This window comes from Lampris incognitus, chromosome 17 (genome assembly GCF_029633865.1).
Source record: "Lampris incognitus isolate fLamInc1 chromosome 17, fLamInc1.hap2, whole genome shotgun sequence".
Classification (NCBI taxonomy): Eukaryota; Metazoa; Chordata; class Actinopteri; order Lampriformes; family Lampridae; genus Lampris; species Lampris incognitus.
The window spans coordinates 20,911,669-20,935,896 of NC_079227.1; the positions used below are offsets into that span (position 1 = coordinate 20,911,669).

General features: G+C 46.4%; 1 protein-coding gene across 1 annotated transcript in view; it reads right to left on the reverse strand.

Annotated features, from left to right (window-relative positions):
• Positions 1–24,228, reverse strand: part of myo1d (myosin 1D) — a 126,368-nt gene that overhangs the window by 42,125 nt on the left and 60,015 nt on the right. The window contains exons 15-16 of the mRNA XM_056296605.1: positions 22,153–22,319; positions 16,427–16,634 (exon numbers count right to left, since the gene is read on the reverse strand). Coding sequence (XP_056152580.1) covers positions 16,427–16,634; positions 22,153–22,319 — 375 coding nt within the window. The remainder of the gene's footprint in view (positions 1–16,426; positions 16,635–22,152; positions 22,320–24,228) is intronic.

The window sequence follows — 24,228 nt, forward strand, 5'->3', positions numbered from 1 at the left end:
TTTTCACCTGACAGTGAGGAGTTTCACCAGGGGGACGTAGCGCGTGGGAGGATCACGCTATTCCCCCTGCTCCCCGAACAGTGCCCCGACCAACCAGAAGAGGCGCTAGTGCAGAGACTGGGACACATACCCACATCCGGCTCCCCACCCGCAGATACGGCTAATTATGTCTGTAGGGATGCCCGGCCAAGTCGGAGGTAACACGGGAATTCGAACCAGCGATCCCCGTGTTGGTAGGCAACGGAATAGACCGCCATGCCAGACGCATGCCCTGCAAAAAAATCTTTTCTCATAATTAGACATTCTTTTCTGATGTGAAATGTTATCTTTGAATGAAAAGAGTTTAATTGTTGAACTATCCTCCACTGGAGCCTCCCTGTAACTGAATAAACCAGGTTCACAGTGCAGGCCCCAGCCGCCGCACTATGCTAACTCACGCTACTACTGCAGCCAATGTACCGACCGATCGGTGGCCTCCTCTTGAATCATGCCCAGATCAATGAAAGATGGCCGCTCAACCAGCAAACTCTCTAATCGGCAAGGCAGACAGACCTCAAAATAGGAGCGCTTATTTTGGACCATTTAAGCTGCATTTAGGTTTATATAATCATGCGCCATCATCGGTAATCTTAGATCAGCCCTCCCGTTCACAGAAGTCTCATAAAGCTGTCTGTAGGGCTTTCCACTGACGGGCCCTATACCCCACTAGCCCGGTTTCTTCAACACAACACAACACAACACAACACAACACAACACAACACAACACAACACAACACAACACAGCACAACACAACTAACAGGTTTATCCCTTGTGCAGTACAAAAACAACAGCTACAAACTATTACAGTGTAGTCCTGAACCAGAAATTATGGGATGGTTCACAAAGGGGCAGAGAGAATGACTCATTTTTCAACATTTGGATATGCATTGTTCATTTTGTTGCTGGCAAGGATGCAATGAGCCGTTTGATGACAGAAATAGCATCTCTGATCTCATGTTATTTCTCTCACTTGCTCCAGCCTCGGCTACGGATGACTTCATCCTCTCCCTCCATTTCCTCCGAGCTGCCCCGGGTACCTCATCCATCATGGATGAGAACGGGATGAGAGGGGCGACTCCATATTCATCTGTCTAATCAAGCCCTGAGATGCCCCCTCTCTCACATTGTTAGGGTGATCGCGATAGGAGGAATGAATGGGGTTTCCTGACTGCCTTGACCAGACGGTAGCCATTTTGGCTTTTCTCTGGCAACTCAGCGGAGAAACCATTTTCATTCAGACTGGATTCAGAGTGCTACAAGAAGTCAGATGTAGTAATACGAGGGACTGTCCAATTATTGTAACGAAGTGGACCCTCGAAGACTATTTCAAAATGTCATCGTCTGGGGCTATCCAACTGTGTAAATAACTTTCTTAAATCAGGCGTTACTATTCAGAATAGAGTGGATTGGATTAATGAACATAAAATGCTAGTGATGGTTCATGCTTGTCCCTAATGCAATCCTTGCAACTTTTAGTGTGAATAATTCAGACCTCATAAACCCTTGCTATTTTAATGTTGTGCAAGGCTCTTATGGAACAATTTCCTGTCTGACTAATGGTAAAAAAATACTGGCTTGTTGAGAGGTGGTTGACTCGTACACTAAATGTGTTGAATAAAACTCATTGCCATTGACTCAACGATGACCTCCAGCCGATATTTCTTACTGAAACCCTACATTTATAAAAGGTTTGCTCACGACTACACAGACGGATGCAAATACCACTTCCGGATAAAAATAAAAAACACGAGACACTAATTCCCTAAATATTACTAAATTTACAGTGATCAATTACAGGTTTTTTTTGTTGTTGTGGATTTTCCCCTTTTATCCCAATTGCATCCGGCCAATCACCCCACTCTTCCAAGCCATCCCGGTCGCTGCTCCGCCCCCTCTGCTGATCTGGGGAGGGCTGCAAACTACCACATGCCTCCTCCGACACGTGGCCACTTCTTTTCACCTGACAGTGAGGCGTTTCACCAGGGGGACGTAGCGCGTGGGAGGATCATGCTATTCCCCCTGCCCCCCAACAGGTGCCCCGACCGACCAGAGGAGGCGCTAGTGCAGCGACCAGGGCACATACCCACATCCAGCTTCCCACCCACAGACACGGCCAATTGTGTCTGTAGGGACGTCCGACCAAGCTGGAGGTAACACAGGGATTCAAACTGGCGATCCCCGAGTTGGTAGACAATGGAATAGACTGCTACACTACCCGGAAGTCCCTCGATTACAGTATCTGACTAATGAACTTGCTTGAAAAAAAAAGGACGTTTTAATACGGTTTGTATCGGACTTGGGCAAATTAGAAATTTTATATTACCGTAGTGTTTTTCTTCTGACTGTGGTGCATGATAGGCAACAGACAATGATATTAACAAAGTTTAAATAACACAGTTCAATTAATTTTCATGTATTCAATAAAATACCTGACATTATCAAAGTATCATGTAGTCACCGCCGCTTCTCAGGCTGGCATCTTAAAAAAACAAAAACAACAACAACAAAAAAAAACTTACAAAAGATGTTTGACCCCAAAAGAGATTTATAGTGAAAGCTTTGTCATAATACTTTCTGCCTGCCTGATATCCACACATGACAAGAGCCATTGTCACACCAACGGCTTTGTTTATCTATTCCATAAATAAAACAATTAACATGTAAATGACTGGGGCCAGGGGTGAGATGAAATGCAGGGGGAGACAGCGCAGAAGGCAGCAGTGGATCAGATAAGTGCAGGCATAATCTGACTCAATTGTCTTTGGAGCCTCATTAAGATGTATGACAGGTGGAAAGTGGAGAGAGAGGAAGGAATTCTGATGGGAAACACAGGAAAGCACACACACACACACACACACACACACACACACACACACACACACACACACACACACACACACACACACACACACATATATATATATATACATGCATTGTCACTTAAACAGGGGCAGACAGCCTGCAATGATGGTGGTGATGTTGGGAGGACGACACTCTGGGGATGGTGGATAAATCAGGCCAATAACAAGGCTGTTGCTGTTCCACCCTCACTCTCTTGGCCAATAAAGCCATCTGATCATCCTTTTAGAGACTCTGCCATCATGGTGTCTGCTCGCACCCTGCTCCAGGGGCTCAGGATTTACGAGCTCATCAAAGCCAGATTGGGGATCTTTCGCCTCGACAAAGTGGGACAGATTGCCATGGCTTTATTGGGGGGGCTGACTGGTTTGAAATGCATGCTGGGTAAAAGCCTTAACAAATCACCCATGCCAGGATAATGGGTGGATGCTGGGAGAGTAAGGTGGTTTCGGATGAGACGAAAGCGCAACACACAGACAGCATCTATTACTGGCTACTGAGTGCCTCTGGAGAGTTGTTTCACCTGCAACTCTGATAAGAGGCCATTATTTCAATCTTTTATTTCGCACAGACTGAAGTGAATGGCTGCATAGTTGACAACTTAAAAGGTCTAAACCTAGACCCATACTCAAAAATCTCCAACCGTCTGCCACCCAGGAGAAACCCCCCCCCCCCAAAAAAAAACATCACCTAAATTCCGACATGGAAAGACAGATAGGCCGGTCTGCACGCTTGACATACTTGACTGCTATCCAATGCTGATGGGCTGAGTTTCTATAGCCTCTAGGGACAGTGGGCTGGTTTTCCAGTGACATGCTCAATGCACAGGGTGGGCGGGGGGGGGGGGGCAAAATTCAGTCGGGTAAGTGACACTTCAGCCTGGGTGCAATGCGCTCTGACCTGCGGGCTCTCAGAGAGGATGGTGGTCATTAGCATAAATCAATATACTGCTCGGGTGAGCAGCACACCACTACCACTGACGACTACTAGGCTGAATGGATGTGACTACTGGCACCCTCTCCCTGACTTCAACCATGGCCTCTGGCACAATGTTACATTTAGCACCCATTTAGAAAAAAACAGACTCGGGGCCAGTGTACTCTAATGATGCTGAAGCAAGGGTGTTCAAAAAGACATTCAACATGTTCCAAATACACTCTAATTAAACAGGGCGCTTTTGAAGATGAAATTGACCGGCTCTAGATGATCCATCGATCAATTAGATAGGAAAGGGGGGAAACAGAGTGGGTGAGTATTGCTATTGGTCAGCAATTTAGGCCTGAGATGGATAGGATGGATGGATGGATGGGATAGACCCTCCCCGACTTGGAAAAACCTTAGAAAATGCCAGAACAGAATTAATTTATCAAGACACATTGTAAAAAAGCATGTATAAGGAAAGTGACAGCTGCAAAAAACATTTAAAGTAAAGGAAAACAACATTATCAAAACATGTCTAATGGGCACGAGATCACTAAATTTCTTGATGTCAGAGAGAAACTACAGTTACGTATTTGAACACACCTGCTAGACTTGCCTTGACTCTGCTATTTTCCCACTTCGCTTTACTACTTTTCTTTCTCGTATACCTGATTTGAGACATAATTCACTTAGACCTAAGTGGGTTCATCCGGGTAGCGTAGTGGTCTATTCCATTGCCTACCAACATGGGGATTGCCAGTTGGAATCCCCGTGTTACCTCCGGCTTGGTCGAGCGTCCCTACAGACACAATTGGCCGTGTCTCCAAGAGGTAAGCTGGATGTGGGTATGTGTCCTGGTCGCTGCAGTAGCGCCTCCTCTGGTCGGTCAGGGCGCCTGCTCGGGGGGGGGGCTGGGGGGGAAGAGCGTGATCCTCCCACGTGCTACGTCCCCCTGGCAAAACTCCTCACTGTCAGGTGAAAAGAAGCGGCTGGCGACTCCACATGTATAGGAGGGGGCATGTGGTAGTCTGCAGCCCTCCCTGGATCGGCAGAGGGGGTGGAGCAGCGACCGGGACGGCTCGGAAGAGCGGGGTAATTGGCCGGGTAAGATTGAGGAAAAATCCCTACCCCAAAAAAAGACCTACGTGGGGTCTTGCACATTTTTGTTTTTGCACAGCTATGGGAACTGGGAGGAAAATACATATTGCTACTGCCGTACTTGTACACTGTGTATGACTGCCGTACTTGTACACTGTGTATGACTGCTGTACTTGTACACTGTGTATGACTGCCGTACTTGTACACTGTGTATGTGACAAATAAACTGGTTTGATTTTGATTTCAAGTGGCCACACTAGTATTTTTGCTTATAAAACCCAGAATGTGGAGGAATGAAGAGAGGCTTATACTGTGAGGACTCGGTAAATGGTAAGTGAAGGTCAAACTGGAGGAAAGCAGCAGTGCACCTCGGCTCTCAGCCAAACCCCGGTTGCCATGGCGACGGGCCTCATGGTTATTATGGTCTTTGGCGTCCGCTGAGGACGGAGCGGGAGATATTCTCAGGTCTCTGTGCTGATTGAAATCAAGAGAAAGAACGGAGAGCACAGTAAAAGTGAAAGTGAAGTGGATTCTTCAGTAAAGCCGCTGCCTCGGTGGTTTGAATTCCTCCCCGACCAAAAATCAGTCTAACACTTTGCAGAAGCTGTGAGATGGAAAATATCTCAATTAAAAACAACGTGTTGGAATTGGCAAAGCATGCAGCTTCAATTGTTGTTTCATCTTCACTGTGGGATCTTGCAAAAGGGCAAAGCTAAGGCAAAAAAACCCGGGAAAAAAACAGGTAATGTCAAGGTGCTCATTACTAAGTACAGATAAAGCAGAAAGTCCATCCTTTCAATGCCAAGCAAGACTACAGTTTTAAAAAGAAATGTAGGAATAAAAAAATGTATACTATCGATGTACTATATGCCTCTTGCATGTTACAACATATACATAATATGAGGTTTAAATGGTTACTATGTCTAATTCTTGTAATGTATAATTTAAAAATTTTCAGTAATTTTATCGTTATTTGAGAGTTTTAACATGCACATATTTCTGTTATTTTCACGTTTTTATGCTGTTTTTTTTTCATATTTAATACTGGGCTACACGGTATCCAAGGGTAACGATGCAGCTATAAAGCCCATCACCGGGGCGACAAGTCAGACTGGGCTTTTATCCCCCAGGTGAGTGTGCGACTATGAAATGAAAACCTGTAAATATCAACGTGTAGCCCATCTGACAGACAGTAACTGACATCCAGAGTGGTTATCTATGTGTACTGATCCATCTGTATCAGTAGTGTCTTGGTATAATTTGTAATAGAAGGCTTTGATCCTGGTCAAAGTTAGACCGTTGCCTGTCAGTTAATGGCTACTAAGCTCAGCTACAGAAATCATTCATCAGTATTGTAAGTTTCCTTTGAATATGAATTTCTTTTACACTGAATAAATGGTAAAATGGTAAATGAACAGCATTTATATTGTGGTCTACAGACCACTAAAAGCGCTTTACAGTGTATGCCTCACATTCACACACATTCATACACTGATGGCAGAGGCTGCCATGCAAGGCCCCAACCTGCTCATCAGGAGCAGTTAGGGGTTCAGTGTCTTGCTCAAGGACACTTCAACTAGCCACCTTCTGATTACTAGTTGACCCACTCTACCTCCTGAGGCATGCCGCCCTCTTGTCTCTAGTTTTTTTTTTGGGGGGGGGGATTCCCCCCCTTTTTCCTCCCCAATTGTATCTGTCCAATTACCCCACTCCTCCGAGCCATCCCAGTCGCTGCTCCATCCCCTCTGCCGATCCGGGGAGGGCTGCAGACTACCACATGCCTCCTCCTATACATGTGGCGTCACCAGCCGCTTCTTTTCACCTGACAGTGAGGAGTTTCGCCAGGGGGATGTAGCGCATGGGAAGATCACACTATTCTCCCTAGTTCCCCCTCCCCCCTGAACAGGCGCCCCGACCGACCAGAGGAGGTGCTAGTGTAGCGACCAGGACACGTACCCACATCCGGCTTCCCACCTGCAGACATGGCCAATTGTGTCTGTAGGGACACCCGACCAAGCTGGAGGTAACATGCGGATTCGAACTGGTGATCCATGTGTTGGTAAGCAATGGAATAGACCGCCACACCACCCAAATGCTGCCACCCTGTAGTTTTACTGAGACCGGGCTGGTATCCCCCAGATCCCACAGTGCTCATAAGCAATAAACAAATGATAATTGAATCAACATCTCCGCTCTTTGCATCTCTTTGTTAAGGTCAACTAGCTAACTGTCAGCCATTAGTCCACCAACCTAATCAAAACACAACGCAGAGACTGTTGGCTGTCACTACTATCAGCGATACAAAAGAGATTCAACGGGGGTGTTATAAACTGTGTATAGATGGTCAAGAGAAGAGTGACCCCCGATGTATTTGGTGCCGTGACCCGGATCGTATGCTCATTTGATTTAAACTGCTACACTGCACACACTTCTGCTGAAGTGTTAAGTGGTGATAGTGGATCATAAGTGGAAACCCCTTGCTTCCCTTGTTCAGCAGATATCAGAGGCTTAGGGATCACGTGTCTGTTATTGCCCACCAGGAGACGGATCAGTTCTGGACAGTTAAACAGAGAGGAGGCTATGGGGGACTAGTCTAACGTTAAGTGGCCTGTTATTTAGGACCAGGCCACATAGGGCTAGCAAGGGGATTACTTATTATCAATTTCAGTCAATTTACCCCCAAACAAGATTTCAGTTATTACTTCATCTGCAACAAGATGACTCGGCAGCATTTTTGAATGTGATTTTTTTTCTAAATCGTTATTATTGATAAATGTTTACATTTAGCCCTTGTCCTCACGAGCCCATCATCGGCCCCGTTGTGGAAAAGGACTTGGTTAAGCGAGGCTAACTTAATGCTTCATTTGCCTGATAAACCTACAGCTACAGGCAGACAATCTGCAGCTTTGAGAAGCAATTAAGGCTCTGGCTTATAATACACATGGGGCTTATCAGGCCCGCATTATGACAAGTGCTGACAGCCACTCTGATGTGGATGGCTGGGCTTCATTCAAACACGAGAGCGGGATGGGGGAGGGGCTATGTTTAATTTATTATATGTGAATTTGCGTTTGGGATCATGATATTGTATCGACCAGTTCTGCCTTCGTTGAGCTGGCTTTCTCCCGATTGGATGACATGGTGGCGGCAGTCTGTTTGTGTGTGTTTAGACTGATCGCTGTATGGGTCCGCACGCAGAACGACTTGATTGGCGTGAATGTAAAAAGCTAGGGTGATTCAGTGGATCATTGGTGGGGGGGGGGGGGGGACCTGCCTCCGGAAATCAGGGTGGAGTGACTACGATGTGCCGAGCGAGAGAACAAGGGGAAAGCAAGGCGGGGTGGACAGAGCGGCAGCGTGAAACAGGACCGCAAAAAGGGTTCCTTTCTCTCTTCCCCCTCCTCTTTCTATCTCCATCCATCCATCCCCCGACCCCCGCCCTTCCCTCAATCCCAACCCGCTCCTCAAAAGAAGGGACTGTACGGTAATTTACGGGGGTAAAAGGAGGGAGCAGCTAGAAAAGTACTCCGTGTTCTCTGCCCTTAATCATGGCGGGGGGAAGCCTCCTGTTCAGAAGGCACTATGAGACCCCTCAACGCGAGCAAATGGAGTGCACAGATTCACAGATTGTGCCTTCTCCCTGCCTGATGAAGCACAGTGATATTACTATAAATCCGTGAAGCAAACAGGGGACGAGAAGTGTGGCTGAGTCCCTGGCACAGGCTCTGACACCCCTGGCAATGTGGTCCCGGCTGGCAAAAGGCAGGATAGTGTGCCAGGTGCTGATAAGGGGATTGTTGGCATAGGAGATCAAGCTTAGTCTGAGATGTTTTTGCGAGAGACAGGGAGACAAATACAGCAGTCAATGCTCTTGCCACTACACTTTATTTTATTATGTGTGTCTGTTTGTGCAAACACAAGCATTGTTTGAATGTGTGTGCAATTGTGCAAGCTTGCTAGCATGTGCATATCGAGTATGTACGTGCTTGCATGTATGGGTTTCACAGCACTGACATTGACAGAGGTCAAGATTAAACAAGTCTGCGCCGATGCCGGTCTTCCCTGTGATGTTTGTTTTGGTGGAAAAGCTGCAATTCCCTCTGGGCTTTTGGTTGATTGCTAAAAGGCAGCCCATCCTGAGAGATACCGGTGTTAGATAAGATTCTCCTGAGGGGTTCACTGAAGGGAACATGAGTACAGAATGAGAAATGGGAGGTGGTATTAGCGGTGATCAATAAAGAGGTCAACCAATCAAGTCCCTATAGGAGTTAATTTGCTTGGGTAACCCTCTCATGTATGAAAGCTACAGACTGCAGCTATTCCTCTGGGGACAGACGGCTGAATGCGAGTTGGTTTGGAGGAATCTGCTCATTTGAATTCAATGTAATAACAGGTTGCAAAAAAGCACAAGTGTCAGTCTGGGTTCTGCAAAAGCAATTTGTAGTGTGTGCAGATATACGAGATACAGCACATCAAGATGATGTATGGGTACACATCCTGGTACATGTTGAGACACACACACACACACACACACACACACACACACACACACACACACACACACACACACACACACACACACACACTGTTGACAGACTGACATTTCTGATCTACTTCCACATCAGTCGGTGCAGGCATTTTGAAACACCCGTCAGATTTGTACAACATTTCCTAATTTGACAATGTGAATGACAGAGTGGCATTGTACATGCAAAGCCCATCTTCCTGTCTGGACAAGTATCTCGGTTTGGTTCAACGCACTCCGAAGGCATGTCACTTTGCATGCACCACAATCAAATCTAGATTTGATTTTGATATACCCTACTGATCCCCGAAGGGATAGTCTTCTCTGCATTTAACCCATCCTAGCTTTGTCGCTAGGGGCAGTGGGCAGCCACCATGCAGCACACGGGGACCAACTCCAGTTCGTCTTGCCATGCCTCGGTCAAGGGCACACACAGGAGTACTAACCCTAACACGCATGTCTTGATGGTGGGGGAAACCGGAGCACCTGGAGAAAACCCACTGTAGACACAGGGAGAATATGCAAACTCCACACAGAGGATGACCTGGGATGACGCCCAAAGTTGGACAACCCTGGGGTTCGAACCCAGGACCTTGCTATGAGGCAACAGCGCTAACCACTGGGCCATGGTGTCGCCAATGTTGACATTATATGTTGCTAAATATTGGCATTCCTATTGAGGATATCGTTGTGTTTGCCCACCTGCATTTGTAGATGCAACATCTGCTGCATCTGTAGTTCTCATGGTTTTTCTCATCATCCATACATTCTTAGAGCACACTGCTCTCGTCCTTGAGGTGCAGGAAGGAACATTTTGTGGACAAAACATATTGCAATGCTACCCAAATAGTATCACTTGGATCTAAGTGGTACTCGAGAGAATTACAATAATACCCCCACTGCTGCCCAAACCTTTAAGAGTTCTGCAGCTGAACATCATTCAGCTCCCCAGCTCAAACACTGGCTGTGTGGGCGGATGTAGACGGGAAGGGATACAGAAAACAGTGAGAGAAAGAAAGAGGCACCCTCAAAGGGAGACAGAGAGTAATTGTTACGGCCCCAGTGCCGTGTGTTGCAGTTACCCTCTTGTAGACAAACCTAGGGTTTGTATTAATGAGAGGGTGTGTTACGGCCCCAATGCCGTGTGTTGTGTATGTGATTACCCTCTCATATATACAAACCTAGGGTTTGTACTTATGGGAGGGGGTGTTACGGCCCTAGTGCCACGCGTCTAATTTTCCCTCTCCAGGTAATGCCCTGCCTCCTGTGGAACTGCTGATTGAGCCCAGGGGACCCCAATTGCTCATCAGCTGGGTGTATAACTCAGAGAGAGACGCCCAACAGGGCCAGTGGGCCATTGTTGGCAGCTAGAGTGAGAGAGATGGCCAGTGGGCCACTGTTGTCAACCAGAGAGCAAGGTCTTGTGTCTATACTCCTTGAGAAGGAGGGTGAAACCTATTTAGTGTTCTTGTTTCTATTTGATAGTTTGACTAAAAATTTGTTTTGTTAATAAATCTATTTTTACATCTGAAAAAAAAGGGAGCAAGAGGAAGAAGGAGGTGCCAATACCAGGGGTCAAGCTGGCAGCTGCATCAGTGAAGGAGGAGGACTATGTGGTGGAGAAGGTTCTGGATCGATGCGTGGTAGAAGGCAGAGTGGAGTTCCTGTTAAAATGGAAAGGCTTCCCAGATGAGCGCAACACAGGGGACCCGGAGCATAATCTGGACTGTCCCAACCTGGTTGGAGAGTTAATGCAAAAGCGAAAAGACGAGGAGAAGAAAATGGAGGGCAAGAGGAAATCTCCCAGTGACACCTCCATGGAGTGTGAGGAGAAAAGAAACAAGAACACTAAATAGGTTTCACCTTCCTTCTCAAGGAGTATAGACACAAGAGCTTGCTCTCTGGTTGGCAACAATGGCCCACTGGCCGTCTCTCTCACTCTAGCTGCCAACAATGGCCCACTGGCGCTGTTGGGCGTCTCTCTCCAAGTTATATACCCAGCTGATGAGCAACTGGGGTCACCTGGGCTCAATCAGCAGTTCCACAGGAGGTGGGGCATTACCTGGAGAGGTAAAATTAGACATGCAGCATTAGGGCCGTAACACCCCCTCCCATAAGTACAAACCCTAGGTTTGTATATATGAGAGGGTAATCGCATACACAACACACGGCATTGGGGCCGTAACACACCCTCTCATAAATACAAACCCTAGGTTTGTCTACAAGAGGGTAACTGCAACACACGGCACTGGGGCCGTAACACCCCCTCCCATAAATACCAACCCTGGGTTTGTATACAAGAGGGTAATTGTACATAACACACGGCACTGGGGCCGTAACACCCCCTCCCATAAATACAAACCCTAGGTTGGCATTCAAGAGGGTAATCCTCTTCATTCCCTTGGAAGTTGGCTTCATTCTTCTCCCCGAGCTGCTGCATCAGTCTGATGTTTTTCTCCTGCATGTCCTGAAATGCCTGGCCTGTCACATCCATCTCCCTGAGCAAGGCATCCTCCTGATGTTTCGCTATTGAAAGCTTCTTGTTGAGGATGTTGACCTGCTCCTTTACAGAGTGAATCTTCCTCAGGGCCTCTTCGTCAGCCATCTTCTTGCCTTCTCTTCGTTCCCTCTCTTCCAGTTCCTTCAGCCTCAGCTCCTCTGCCTCGGTCTTCTCAGCCGCCATGAGCTGGACTTTGTCCCTCTGCTGCTTGGGTGCCGAGCGGTACATGTCAAGCAGCAGCTTCATCTCCCGCTGAGACTTCTGGGCTTCTTCGAGTTCTACACGGACAAACCTCAGCTGCTCCATATCTTTCCTCCTTTGATTTGCCAGCTCCAAACGAAGCTCCTCCGCCTCAACCCGCATTGCATGGCACTGGCGTGTGAGGTCAGCGACGGCAGACTCGAGGTGTGCAATTCTCACCTCCTGCTTCTGGGGCTGGTTTAGGTCCTCCCTATTCCCTCTCACCTGGGACACGGTCGCCGGCCGACTGCGGTTCTGCCGCTTACATTTTAAGGCCTCACAATGGGCAACCAAATGTCCAGGCCTATGGCAGAAAAAACACCGTTTTTCCACTCTAGGTTTTGGAAGGATACCAACACGTGAAGCTTCAGCGACTTGCATGTTAGCATTTCGTGAGTCGCCGCTGCAGGGGAAGGAAATATTATGCGGTACAAAGATGTTTTTATGTGGGAGCGCGGATTCGTCCGACAACACCGCAGCCTGCTGCGTGGACACTTTATGTTCATACTGCACCTCTAGTTGTCGCATTTTAATAGCCGTCTCTGCTTCCAATTTCTTCAATTCCAACTCCCTGCGAAGCTGGAATTCTCTCTCCCTTTTCCTTTCCTCCTTTTCCAGCTGGAGGCGAGCAAGACGGACTTTTAACTGCGCAGCCAGCTTAGAACCAGGAGTAGACATACGTGACTCAAAAGCAGCCATAGCCAAGACAAACAACAAACACGGGCTGAATGTTAATTAGCCTCCGCTATAGTCACTCAACGTCCCACTTTCAAAAAGTCACATCTACCAGTGGCAAATTACAGCAAGCTGAAAATAAACGTATGGTTAGCCTAACAAACAAACTTCCCCCATTCCTACCTGGTTGAAACTTCACCTATCTGTCTTCTCGGAGCGTGCCAGGCTCGAGGCGGCTTTAAAGGCTGAACTTCGGTGGCCTGAGCCCCGAAAAGCCTACCCCCGCCAGGGAACGTTGTCCCCGCCCAGGATTACTCCTAAAACAAGAAAGGCAAAATAACAAAAGAGTGTCCGATGGAAGGACTGGTCACAGCCCAGCTGGACACTCCCCTATTCTAACCAGGGAAGCTGTCTGAAACACCAAACGGATATACAACATTCACCACGCCCGCCACCGCAGACAAAGCTGCACAGCAACAATTAACACACACCAGGAATCCACCTCCTTGCTGTCTTATTCAAAGAAAATGATCCCGGGACCTCTCGCACCACATAGTCCTCCTCTTCACTCCGTTTCAAGTTGGCTTCTGTCTTCTCCCCGAGCTGCTGCATCAGTCTGCATCAATGCCTGGCCTGTCACATCCATATCCCTGAGCAAGGCATCCTCCTGTTGTTTCGCTATTGAAAGCTTCTTGTTGAGGATGTCGACCTGCTCCTTTACAGAGCGAATCTTCCTAAGGGCCTCTTTGTCAGCCATCTTCTTGCCTGCTTTTTGTAGTTACTTTGTGTTGATGTCTTTTGTCGCTGTAGCTACTTTGTGTGATGTAGTTACTTTGTGTTGATGTCTTTTGTCGCTGTAGCTACTTTGTGTTTGTAATGTCTGGCCTGTTTACGGTTGTTTGCATTTTTGAGTTATGTTTAGTTGTTTAGCTCTTTTGGGCAAGGGGATCAAGGTAAGATGCCCATGGGCAAACACCGCATCACGTAGCTTACCTCTGTTAGACACACTAGGTTAGCAGAGGTTGCCACCTTTTGTCTTTAGCTTTGGTGCTTTTCAGCACTGTCAAGGATGGGTTACTTTTGTTAGTAGTTTATTGTTTTGGCAACCGTTCGGTTCCCTTGTCCTGTCATTGTGTCAATAAATATATTTATTTTATTATATTTATATGTTTGTCTCACTGTGTTGCACCCTCACCTCACTGTTACCCAGTACACTAATTGTTGCACCCTCTCCAGACCGAGGGTCGTAACAAATGGGGGTTCGTCCGGGATCTTAACGGCTTTGGTCTGGTTAGTTGTCATTTTCCGTGTGCTGTGTTAACGTTTGGTGCTAGGTGGTGTTAAGCACAGTGTTCATTATTGTGTTTAGTGTTAACAGGTGGTGTTGGTGTGTTCTTGGTTTGGTGGTGGGTACGGCTGTGGCTGCTAGTCCACTTCCTTTCATCCTTTGCCATGGTATTGGTTCTGGTGGTGGAGCTTCGTGCCGAAGCGGACGAGGTCCGATGCTAGGGCAGAGCTGCTGGCCAGGCTGTTGTGGTTCGATCCCTAGTCCCGTGTTGCACTCAACGTGGGTGCTGACGCCCGCCTGAGAGGCAGGCTGAGTCAAGTCTCCAGTGGGAGATTTTGGGGGCGGGATTTGTGGCAGAGAGAGACTGGAGGGGAGTTGTAGACGGTAGACCTTTAGAGTTGTGAGTGCGGGGCGCGCTGGGCTCTCTGCTTCCACCACCAGCTGGCCCATGCTGGCACACCTTGTGTTGTGACTGTTTGGTCACGAATTGTAGCTGGTTCACCTGCGGGTCGAACGCAGCTACGTTATTTGGCGTGGGTCGCCATCGTGACTGTGTGGTGTTTTTTGTGTGGTCACGAGTTGTAGCTGGTTCACCTGCGGGTCGAACGCAGCTATGTCATTTGGCGTGGGTCGCCACGGTGACCGAGGTGTGTGTGTGCTACTTTGTGTTGTCTATCAGTAACTTGTTGTGGTTGAGGGCCACTTGGTAGGTGACCATATGTTGGTGGGAAGGTGCTGGCCATATTTGGGTCACATTTTGGATGTAGCAGAGCTACTGGTGGTGACCCTGTGTTGTGGCTGAGGTGCTCCACCTTTTTGTTTGGTCACATGTTGCTGTTATGTAGCACCTTGTCAGTTTTTTTTTGGTTCTTGTGGGATTTTTTTTGTTAACAAGCCTGTAGGGGCTTGTTTTTATGGGTGGGGGTGTTATGGCCATGGGTGTGTCCGTATAGTTGTTTTGTGTTGCCTCCTGTATCTAACTCTGACTCTACATTCAGGTATCCGCCAGGTGCTCCTCATCACCTAATCAACGGGTCAACGAATCCAATCTTCATCAGCTGTTCAGTCTCCCATTTAAACCCCCACATGTCTTCAGTTCACCGGCCAGCTAGTTTACTTTGTGTGATGTAGTTACTTTGTGTTGATGTCTTTTGTCGCTGTAGCTACTTTGTGTGATGTAGTTACTTTGTGTTGATGTCTTTTGTCGCTGTAGCTACTTTGTGTTTGTAATGTCTGGCCCGTTTACGGTTGTTTGCATTTTTGAGTTATGTTTAGTTGTTTAGCTCTTTTGGGCAAGGGGATCAAGGTAAGATGCCCATGGGCAAACACCGCATAACGTAGCTTACCTCTGTTAGACACACTAGGTTAGCAGCGGTTGCCACCTTTTGTCTTTAGATTTGGTGCTTTTCAGCACTGTCAAGGGTGGGTTACTTTTGTTAGTAGTTTATTGTTTTGGCAACCGTTCGGTTCCCTTGTCCTGTCATTGTATCAATAAATATATTTATTTTATTATATTTATACGTTTGTCTCACTGTGTTGCACCCTCACCTCACTGTTACCCAGTACACTAACTGTTGCACCCTCTCCAGACCGAGGGTCATAACAGTAATATTGTTTCAGCTCCAGACATACTTCATAACTCAAAACAATGAAGAGACTTCTTTTTTGCTGTGTGTTTTTTTTCCAGTCCTATGTTGTATTTAAATACAGAAAGACAGGCCTTGCAAATATCAGTGAGATGGGGACTTGGACCTTGCAACAAGATAAGGATAACTATTGTCTTTGACTGCCAGCGAGAAGTTTGTGACCGAGCGTTCCTTGCTTATCAACGGGAACATCATGATCACTTTATTTCATTAAGGTCACGTCCTTGTGGTCCAGTGTCAGACAGGATAAACATAAAAAGGGAACTAAACAAAGGATTGTTAGAAAATAAACAGAGGAGGAAAAGAAAGAGAATTAAAAAAAGGTGTAGGAAACTTATTTGTCATGTCAATATTAGCAACAGATGTAATTTCTTAACAGCGCTGTTATGAGGACCAGGTCATAACCAGGACAAGAGAGGTTAAAAAAAAAATCAACACAATCAATAACACATGAAGAAAGAGGCCTAAATCTCAAACCAGACACTTTAACACAGCCACTTGATGACTCAACTTGACTTTTTCACGACAAACGATTGGAAGTTGAGGAGCATCTCAAACACTACCTCTTAGACAGAAACACCAGTTTCTCAAAAGCCATGTGAGTCCGTAAAGACTTACACATCGGGAGCCTCACCTTTTGGAGGAAGAGGACGATTCTCTGGACCATGTCAGCCCGCTGCTCCTCTAAACTGAAGAGGGTGCGTGGCGTACGGATGAAAACCTTGGTCTTGCCATAGGCCACGTCGTGGTCAAAGCCACAGCCCTGCAGAAGCCGTCGGACTGCATCCTTGTCTGACGGCAGGTCGTGGTTTGGCCATGTGAACTCCGAAATCATTTTATATCTGCAGGGAGGAACAGGTGGTCACGTTAGGATGCACAATACTGTGCAGGAGCATGGTAGTGCACACAAAAGGTACGGCTCAGTTCATGTGCTTTAGGCATAACACTTTACCTTGACAAGGGACAATTACTCGAACCTAATTGACCACTGATCCAGTCAGCCTCTTAATCTGCAATAACGCACACAGTGGCTGTCCGTCCCACTTCTGCCGTTGTTTCGCTCAGACTTTGTAAAAATAGTTCGCTTTATTACTTGCGAATGAGAAAATCAACCGATGCCGCATCGCTTTCAATTCCCTTTGAGGCTTTCAGTTGCCTCCATTTCCCAAACACTTTCACAGTGTTGACGGATGGCGAGATATGTCAGGTTTCTTGTCAGTAGAGCACTTGTGTTCCGGCTCAGTTCTCCACACAGCCATGGCGGTGCATGCCAGAATGGATTGTACGTACCTTTAATGTGCAATAGAATTACAATTGCTTAATAATATCTACCACTGGGGGCGCCGTGGCTCACCCGGTAGAGCGCACACCACATAAGGCTGAGCCCTTACCGCAGCGGCCTGGGCTCAAATCTGGCCCGGGCCCTTTGCTGCATGTCATCCCCTCTCTCTCCCTTGCCTTGTCTGTCTCTCGCTCTAGGATCACTATCCAATAAAGGTGGAAAATGCCAAAAAAAAAAAAAATCATCTTAAAAAAAATCTACCATTTCATAATTGGGTTCATATGGAAACCTGCAAATATATATGAACGTCAACATGAATAACATTCTGACAAGCTAACGAAAACACAAGTTTTTCTAATAGGGCGTCGAGGTAGTGTAGTGGTCTATTCCGTTGCCTACCAACATGGGGATCACCGGTTCGAATCCCCGTGTTACCTCCGGCTTGGTCAGGCGTCCCTACAGACACAATTGGCCGTGTCTGCGGGTGGGAAGCTGGATGTGAGAATGTGTCCTGGTCGCTGCACTAGCGCTTCGTCTGGTTGGTAGGGGCGGCTGTTCAGGGGGGAGGGAGAACTGGGGGGAATAGCATGATCCTCCCACGTGCCATGACTCCCTGGCGAAACTCCTCACCGTCAGGTGAAAAGAAGCGGCTGGCGACTCCACATGTATCGGAGGAGGCATGTGGTGGTCTGCAGCCCTCCCCGGATCGGCAGAGGGGCTGGAGCAGTGACCGGGATGGCTCAGAAGGGTAGGGTAATTGGCCAAGTACAACAGGGGAGGAAAATAAGCGGGATAAAAATTCCCAAAAATAAAAAATAAACTAATCCTAAGGCCTCGGTCTCTTTATACTCGCACAGGGATCACATTTTACATGATTCTGTCTGGTGATTGTTCGACTCAAAAAATAAACTAGATACTGCATAGTGACCTAAGGATAATTTTAAACGATAAAGGGGAAATAAAAGGGTCAGTTTAGCACTTGGATCCTTTTTAAGCATGGTGGAGTGGGAGTGGGTGGTGAGATTGGGCTATTGAAAGGGAACGGAAATGAAATGGGTTCAAATTCAAAGTGGCAACTTAAAAAAGGTCTCCCGCCTATGTGCATGTCTCTTTTTTCCAACCTTGCCTCATGAAACTATTGAGATTTTCAAATTTTACAAAGTGACTGGGAAATGTAATCCAAAAAACAACAACAGTGGAAATAACCACAGTGGTGTTACAGTATAGTACAGAGCCATAGTGCGTTTTTATTGTGCGAGTGCTTTTCATTTAATTTCCAGTTATATGAAAGTTCAAAAAAGTGAGGGATTGAGTTATTTGCCATTTTCAATACTCCCCCCTTTTTTTTCACCCCAATTGTATCTGGCTAATTACCCCACTCTTCCGAGCCTTCCTGGTCGCTGTCCCACCCCCTCTGCTGATCTGAGGAGGGCTGCAGACTACCACCTTCCTCCGATACACGTGGAGTCACCAGCTGCTTCTTTTCACCTGACAGTGAGGAGTTTCGTCAGGGGGATGTAGCCCATGGGAGGATCACGCTAGTTCATCCTCCCCCCGAACAGGCGCCCCAACAACCAGAGGAGGTGCTAGTGCAGCGACCAGGACACATACCCACATCTGTCTTGCCACCTGTAGACAAGGCAAATTGTGTCTGTAGGGATGCCCGACCAAGCCTGAGGTAACACAGGGATTCAAACTGGGATCCCTGTGTTGGTAGGGAACGGAATAGACCGCTATGCTACCTGGGCGCCCCCATTTTCAATACTTTTGAACTATTACAATAGAAAAAAACTGGACTTGGTTATGGTCAAGCAGGAAGGGAAGGGTGCAGAGTTACTGGTCAGTCAAACACATTGAGACATAAGGGTTAAAAGTCACAAGACTGCATCTCAGTTGGTCAAACGTTACAAGAATACTAATTTTTACTGAGCCCCGAGTACACAACGAAATCTACTCGTGTAAAATCCTGAACCGAACAAACCGAAGGAACCTTGGTTTTACCTCAGTTTATTGTCAAGGCTTAAAAACCCCTCCCGGCCGTGGTAATCTGTATTCAGAACGACACCAAGCGCCGCTTCTTGCTGTATTGGGATGTTTTTTGACACAAGTGATGCACCAGCAACTTGTTTGAATTGTTTTGGCAGCAGTGAATCAGAGAACATCATACAGGACATGCCGAGAAACAACCCAAGGAAAGGGAGGGAGGGAGACGGCAAAATGGACTGTGATAGAATATCACTGTTATTGGATGCGATCAAAACCAAGTAAACTCAAAAAGTTGAATACTTCTAAAAGCAACACCACATTTGTTGACACCAGATTCATGTGCATCTGAGTTAATGTCACATGAAACTTGCTCTATCTGTGACTGACCACAGACACTCCTTTCCTTTCGAGTCAAGATGGGAAACGCTCGAGGGTACATGGTTATTCCAGGACAGCTGGATATTCAACGGCTGCCAAGATGGAGAGCGAGACCCATCCAACCGCCTGTCAACAGATTGTAACTCTCGTCACTTCACACCCGACTAGCTGGCAAGACCGTGATGTAACAGCAAGTCCAAAATACATCAGTGTGCTTAGTGTCGGAGTGATGAAATAAGATGAGTTGTTTAGTGCGAACTATGCAAAAGACTCATTACCTAATCCTGCATTCACCCCGATGGTGTCTATGAGGGCAGTGGCAGAATCGGACAGCTGGGGAATAAGGACAGGGTAAAAGAAAGTCCTTGTGCATGCATGTGTGTGTGGCGTTTATGCATGAAATGTGCGGTATGTGTGTGTGTGCACAGTTCATTAATGGTTGTTTACAGCATGTTTATGTGGCAACATGTCTGGTAAGGTGTCAAGTGTATACATAGACCTTAATGGGTTTCTCCCTGATTGTGTGTGCATACACGTATATGCTGTATTTACATACTTAGAGTGCATATGCATGCATCTTGCATGTCCCTGATGACATTAGCAACAGCTTAGACAGACAGAGCGTAATGATTGCACAGGTCCCATTAGGGCTCAGTCCCATCAAGACAACATCAAAATCATCCTCCCCAGAGCTGGTGCACCAAAAATGGCATACGGTCACTAAGATCTCATCATTCGTGGAACAGGCGCAGAGCGTGCAAGTGTGTCAGGGAGGCTAGCTGGGTCTTATCTGATGTGAGTGACTTGGTGCAGTGACATCAGCGCTGTCGCATCGATCCCACTCGTCCTCAGCGGGGAGACACGAGGTGACGTCTGCGACTCCAAGGACCCTCCTCTGCCCAAGTCTAATCTCCCAGCCCCGATCTGACTGGATCTATTGGCAACAGCTCCTTACTCGAGTATCACAACAACTTGGCTGCCCTGTTTTGTTATGTAGCTGGTGAGTATTTCTTGATGGTTGTTGTGCGACAGATTTCGCAGAGTTGGGATTTTCAGCCACAAATAATCACTCCTTGTAAACAGGTCCAAACAAAATAGGATTGGTAATTACGTCGGCCATTGAACAACAATGAATAATGAATAAACCATGTGTCATTGAGAGGGGACACAGCACCCCGTACAGTAATTTGTTATTTTACCACGTGGTAGAAAAGGAATACTTTTCTCACTCTTTTCAAAAGGAATTCATTCAGTGTGTTACAAGGCTGCTTTTAGCTGAGGATGGAGGGGGAGAACATTGTGCTCGTGGGAGATTTTACAAATCCAGTGTGTTGTTGTTTTCGCTTGAACAACTCCTCACTCTCTGACACAACACAGCAGAGAGAAGGAGGTTCCCCCTGTGGAGCCGTTTGTACCTCACAAAACTATGACAAACTAAAGTAGAATTAAAAGTGCTTGAAAATGGAAACATCAGCAACGAATTCTTCTGAATACCCTAATCTTAGTCCTTACCAAACCAGACAAGCTGACTAATGTTATGCACATCCACGGCCTCACATCTGGGGGCTGTCTAGTATTACTGTGGTCTATTGATGCACTGGACCAATGAGCAGCTGCAGTGGAGAAGATGGGAGTTAGGTATTTTTCTCAAGGTCACTTTGAATGCAAGTACATTGAGGACAATGATGTTAGCACTGCTGAAGTTTTTCTTTCTGGTTTAAGAGCTCGATTTTTCAGTCACTGGCCTATTTCTCTGACTTTAAGGGTACCACTGCCCCCATTAAACGTTAAACAGCCAAATAACACTTACATCATATGTAAATTTAGCACAACTGATTTTTTTTTTTTTAACATTTTTCCTCTCTTTTTCTCACCCCAATTGTACCCGGCCAATTACCCCACTCTTCCGAGCCGTCCTGGTCGCTGCGCCACCTCCTCTGCCGAGCCGGGGAGGGCTGCAGACTACCACATGCCTCTTCCAATCCATGTGGAGTCGCCAGCTGCTTCTTTTCACCTGACAATGAGGAGTTTTGGGGACATAGTGCATGGGAGGATCACGCTATTCCCCCCCCCCGAACAGGTGCCCTGACCGACCAGAGGCGGCACTAGTGCAGTCGACCAGGACACATACCCATGTCCGGCTTCCCACCCGCAGACACTGCCAATTGTGTCTGTAGGGACGCCCGACCAAGCTGGAGGTAACACGGGGATTCGAACTGGCAAGCCCCGTGTTGGTAGGCAACGGAATAGACCGCTATGCTACCCGGACACCCGTGATTGATCTTTTTGATGAGAAAACTAAATTCTGGATTATCCTAACAGGAATCATGAATCATACCACCGAACTGAATTAAATAGTTTTATATCAGTCCAGCAGTTCTACAATTTCACCAGATATACAATGCAACTTTTAACATTCAGAGCTCCATTTGTAAAGAGTTTATCGCTCTAGCAATGATTAGGGTGATTTTAGATGGGGAAATAAGGCAGCTGTCAAAGAATTCAATAAAACAACTAAAGCATACCCTTTGTCAAATGCGCTACAATAGTAATCATAAAAAAGTGGGACTAGACAGATTTCATTTTCTATAAAGCAATAACAGATGTAGCTTAACAAGACTGATCGGACCAATTTGTCTTACCTTATACTTCTCATAAACAAGTTACTTGAGCGAACAAAATCTCCTGCAGAGACATATAAGGACATGGGTTACCTCTGCAGGAAGCGGGGATATGTCTGTCTGTAGGCGAAGCCTGCGCGGCGTACTCTGACATTCTCCAGCAGCCCGAGGTACTCCACCTGATGGCGGCAGCGCTCTTGCTCAAAGAGCAGAGGGGACTTGACGTCATTTGGCTTGATGCAGCGCACATAGTAGGGTTCCTACGCAAAGTAAGGGGTGAAATGGAGTGGGTGTTGGGGGGGGGGGTGTTAGTAAAAACACATGTTTAGCATTTAACTCATATTTGATGAAACTTGGTAAGAACTTATTGTTGTCTATAGTCGGGATCGACCGATTATCGGTTTGGCCGATGATCGGCTTGGATATTTGTCATTTTTCCTTTTATTGTTATCGGCATATTTTTATCAGCCAAGCCGATATTTTTTTAAATCACATCTTGGAAATGTTTATCATTTCCTTACATACAGAAAAAAAAGGTTTTGAAACAATCACACGAAGAGGAGAGATGTGAAAAGAGGAGAAAGGGGAAACTTGTAGAAAAATGGCAAGCAAGATTGGTCAGGGTGTGTGTTCAAAAGCATACACTACCGTTCAAAAGTTTGGGATCACCCAAACAATTTTGTGTTTTCCATGAAAAGTCACACTTATTCACCACCATATGTTGTGAAATGAATAGAAAATAGAGTCAAGACATTGACAAGGTTAGAAATAATGATTTGTATTTGAAATAAGATTTTTTTTACATCAAACTTTGCTTTCGTCAAAGAATCCTCCATTTGCAGCAATTACAGCATTGCAGACCCTTGGCATTCTAGCTGTTAATTTGTTGAGGTAATCTGGAGAAATTGCACCCCACGCTTCCAGAAGCAGCTCCCACAAGTTGGATTGGTTGGATGGGCACTTCTTGCGTACCATACGGTCAAGCTGCTCCCACAACAGCTCAATGGGGTTCAGATCTGGTGACTGCGCTGGCCACTCCATTACCGATAGAATACCAGCTGCCTGCTTCTGCTCTAAATAGTTCTTGCACAATTTGGAGGTGTGTTTAGGGTCATTGTCCTGTTGTAGGATGAAATTGGCTCCAATCAAGCGCTGTCCACTGGGTATGGCATGGCGTTGCAAAATGGAGTGATAGCCTTCCTTATTCAGAACCCCTTTTACCCTGTACAAATCTCCCACCTTACCAGCACCAAAGCAACCCCAGACCATCACATTACCTCCACCATGCTTAACAGATGGCGTCAGGCATTCTTCCAGCATCTTTTCATTTGTTCTGCGTCTCACAAACGTTCTTCTTTGTGATCCAAACACCTCAAACTTGGATTCATCCGTCCACAACACTTTTTTCCAGTCTTCCTCTGTCCAATGTCTGTGTTCTTTTGCCCATCTTAATCTTTTTCTTTTATTGGTCAGTCTCAGATATGGCTTTTTCTTTGCCACTCTGCCCTGAAGCCCAGAATCCCGCAGCCGCCTCTTCACTGTAGATGTTGACACTGGTGTTTTGCGGGTACTATTTAATGAAGATGCCAGTTGGGGACCTGTGAGGCGTCTGTTTCTCAAACTAGAGACTCTAATGTACTTATCTTCTTGCTCAGTTGTGCAATGCGGCCTCCCACTTCTTTTTCTACTCTGGTTAGAGCCTGTTTGTGCTGTCCTCTGAAGGGAGTAGTACACACCGGTGTAGGAAATCTTCAATTTCTTAGCAATTTCTCACATGGAATAGCCTTCATTTCTAAGAACAAGAATAGACTGTCGAGTTTCAGATGAAAGTTCTCTTTTTCTGGCCATTTTGAGCGTTTAATTGACCCCACAAATGTGATGCCCCAGAAACTCAATCTGCTCAAAGGAAGGTCAGTTTTGTAGCTTCTGTAACGAGCTAAACTGTTTTCAGATGTGTGAACATGATTGCACAAGGGTTTTCTAATCATCAATTAGCCTTCTGAGCCAATGAGCAAACACATTGTACCATTAGAACACTGGAGTGATAGTTGCTTGAAATGGGCCTCTATACACCTATGTAGATATTGCACCAAAAACCAGACATTTGCAGCTAGAATAGTCATTTACCACATTAGCAATGTATAGAGTGTATTTCTTTAAAGTTAAGAC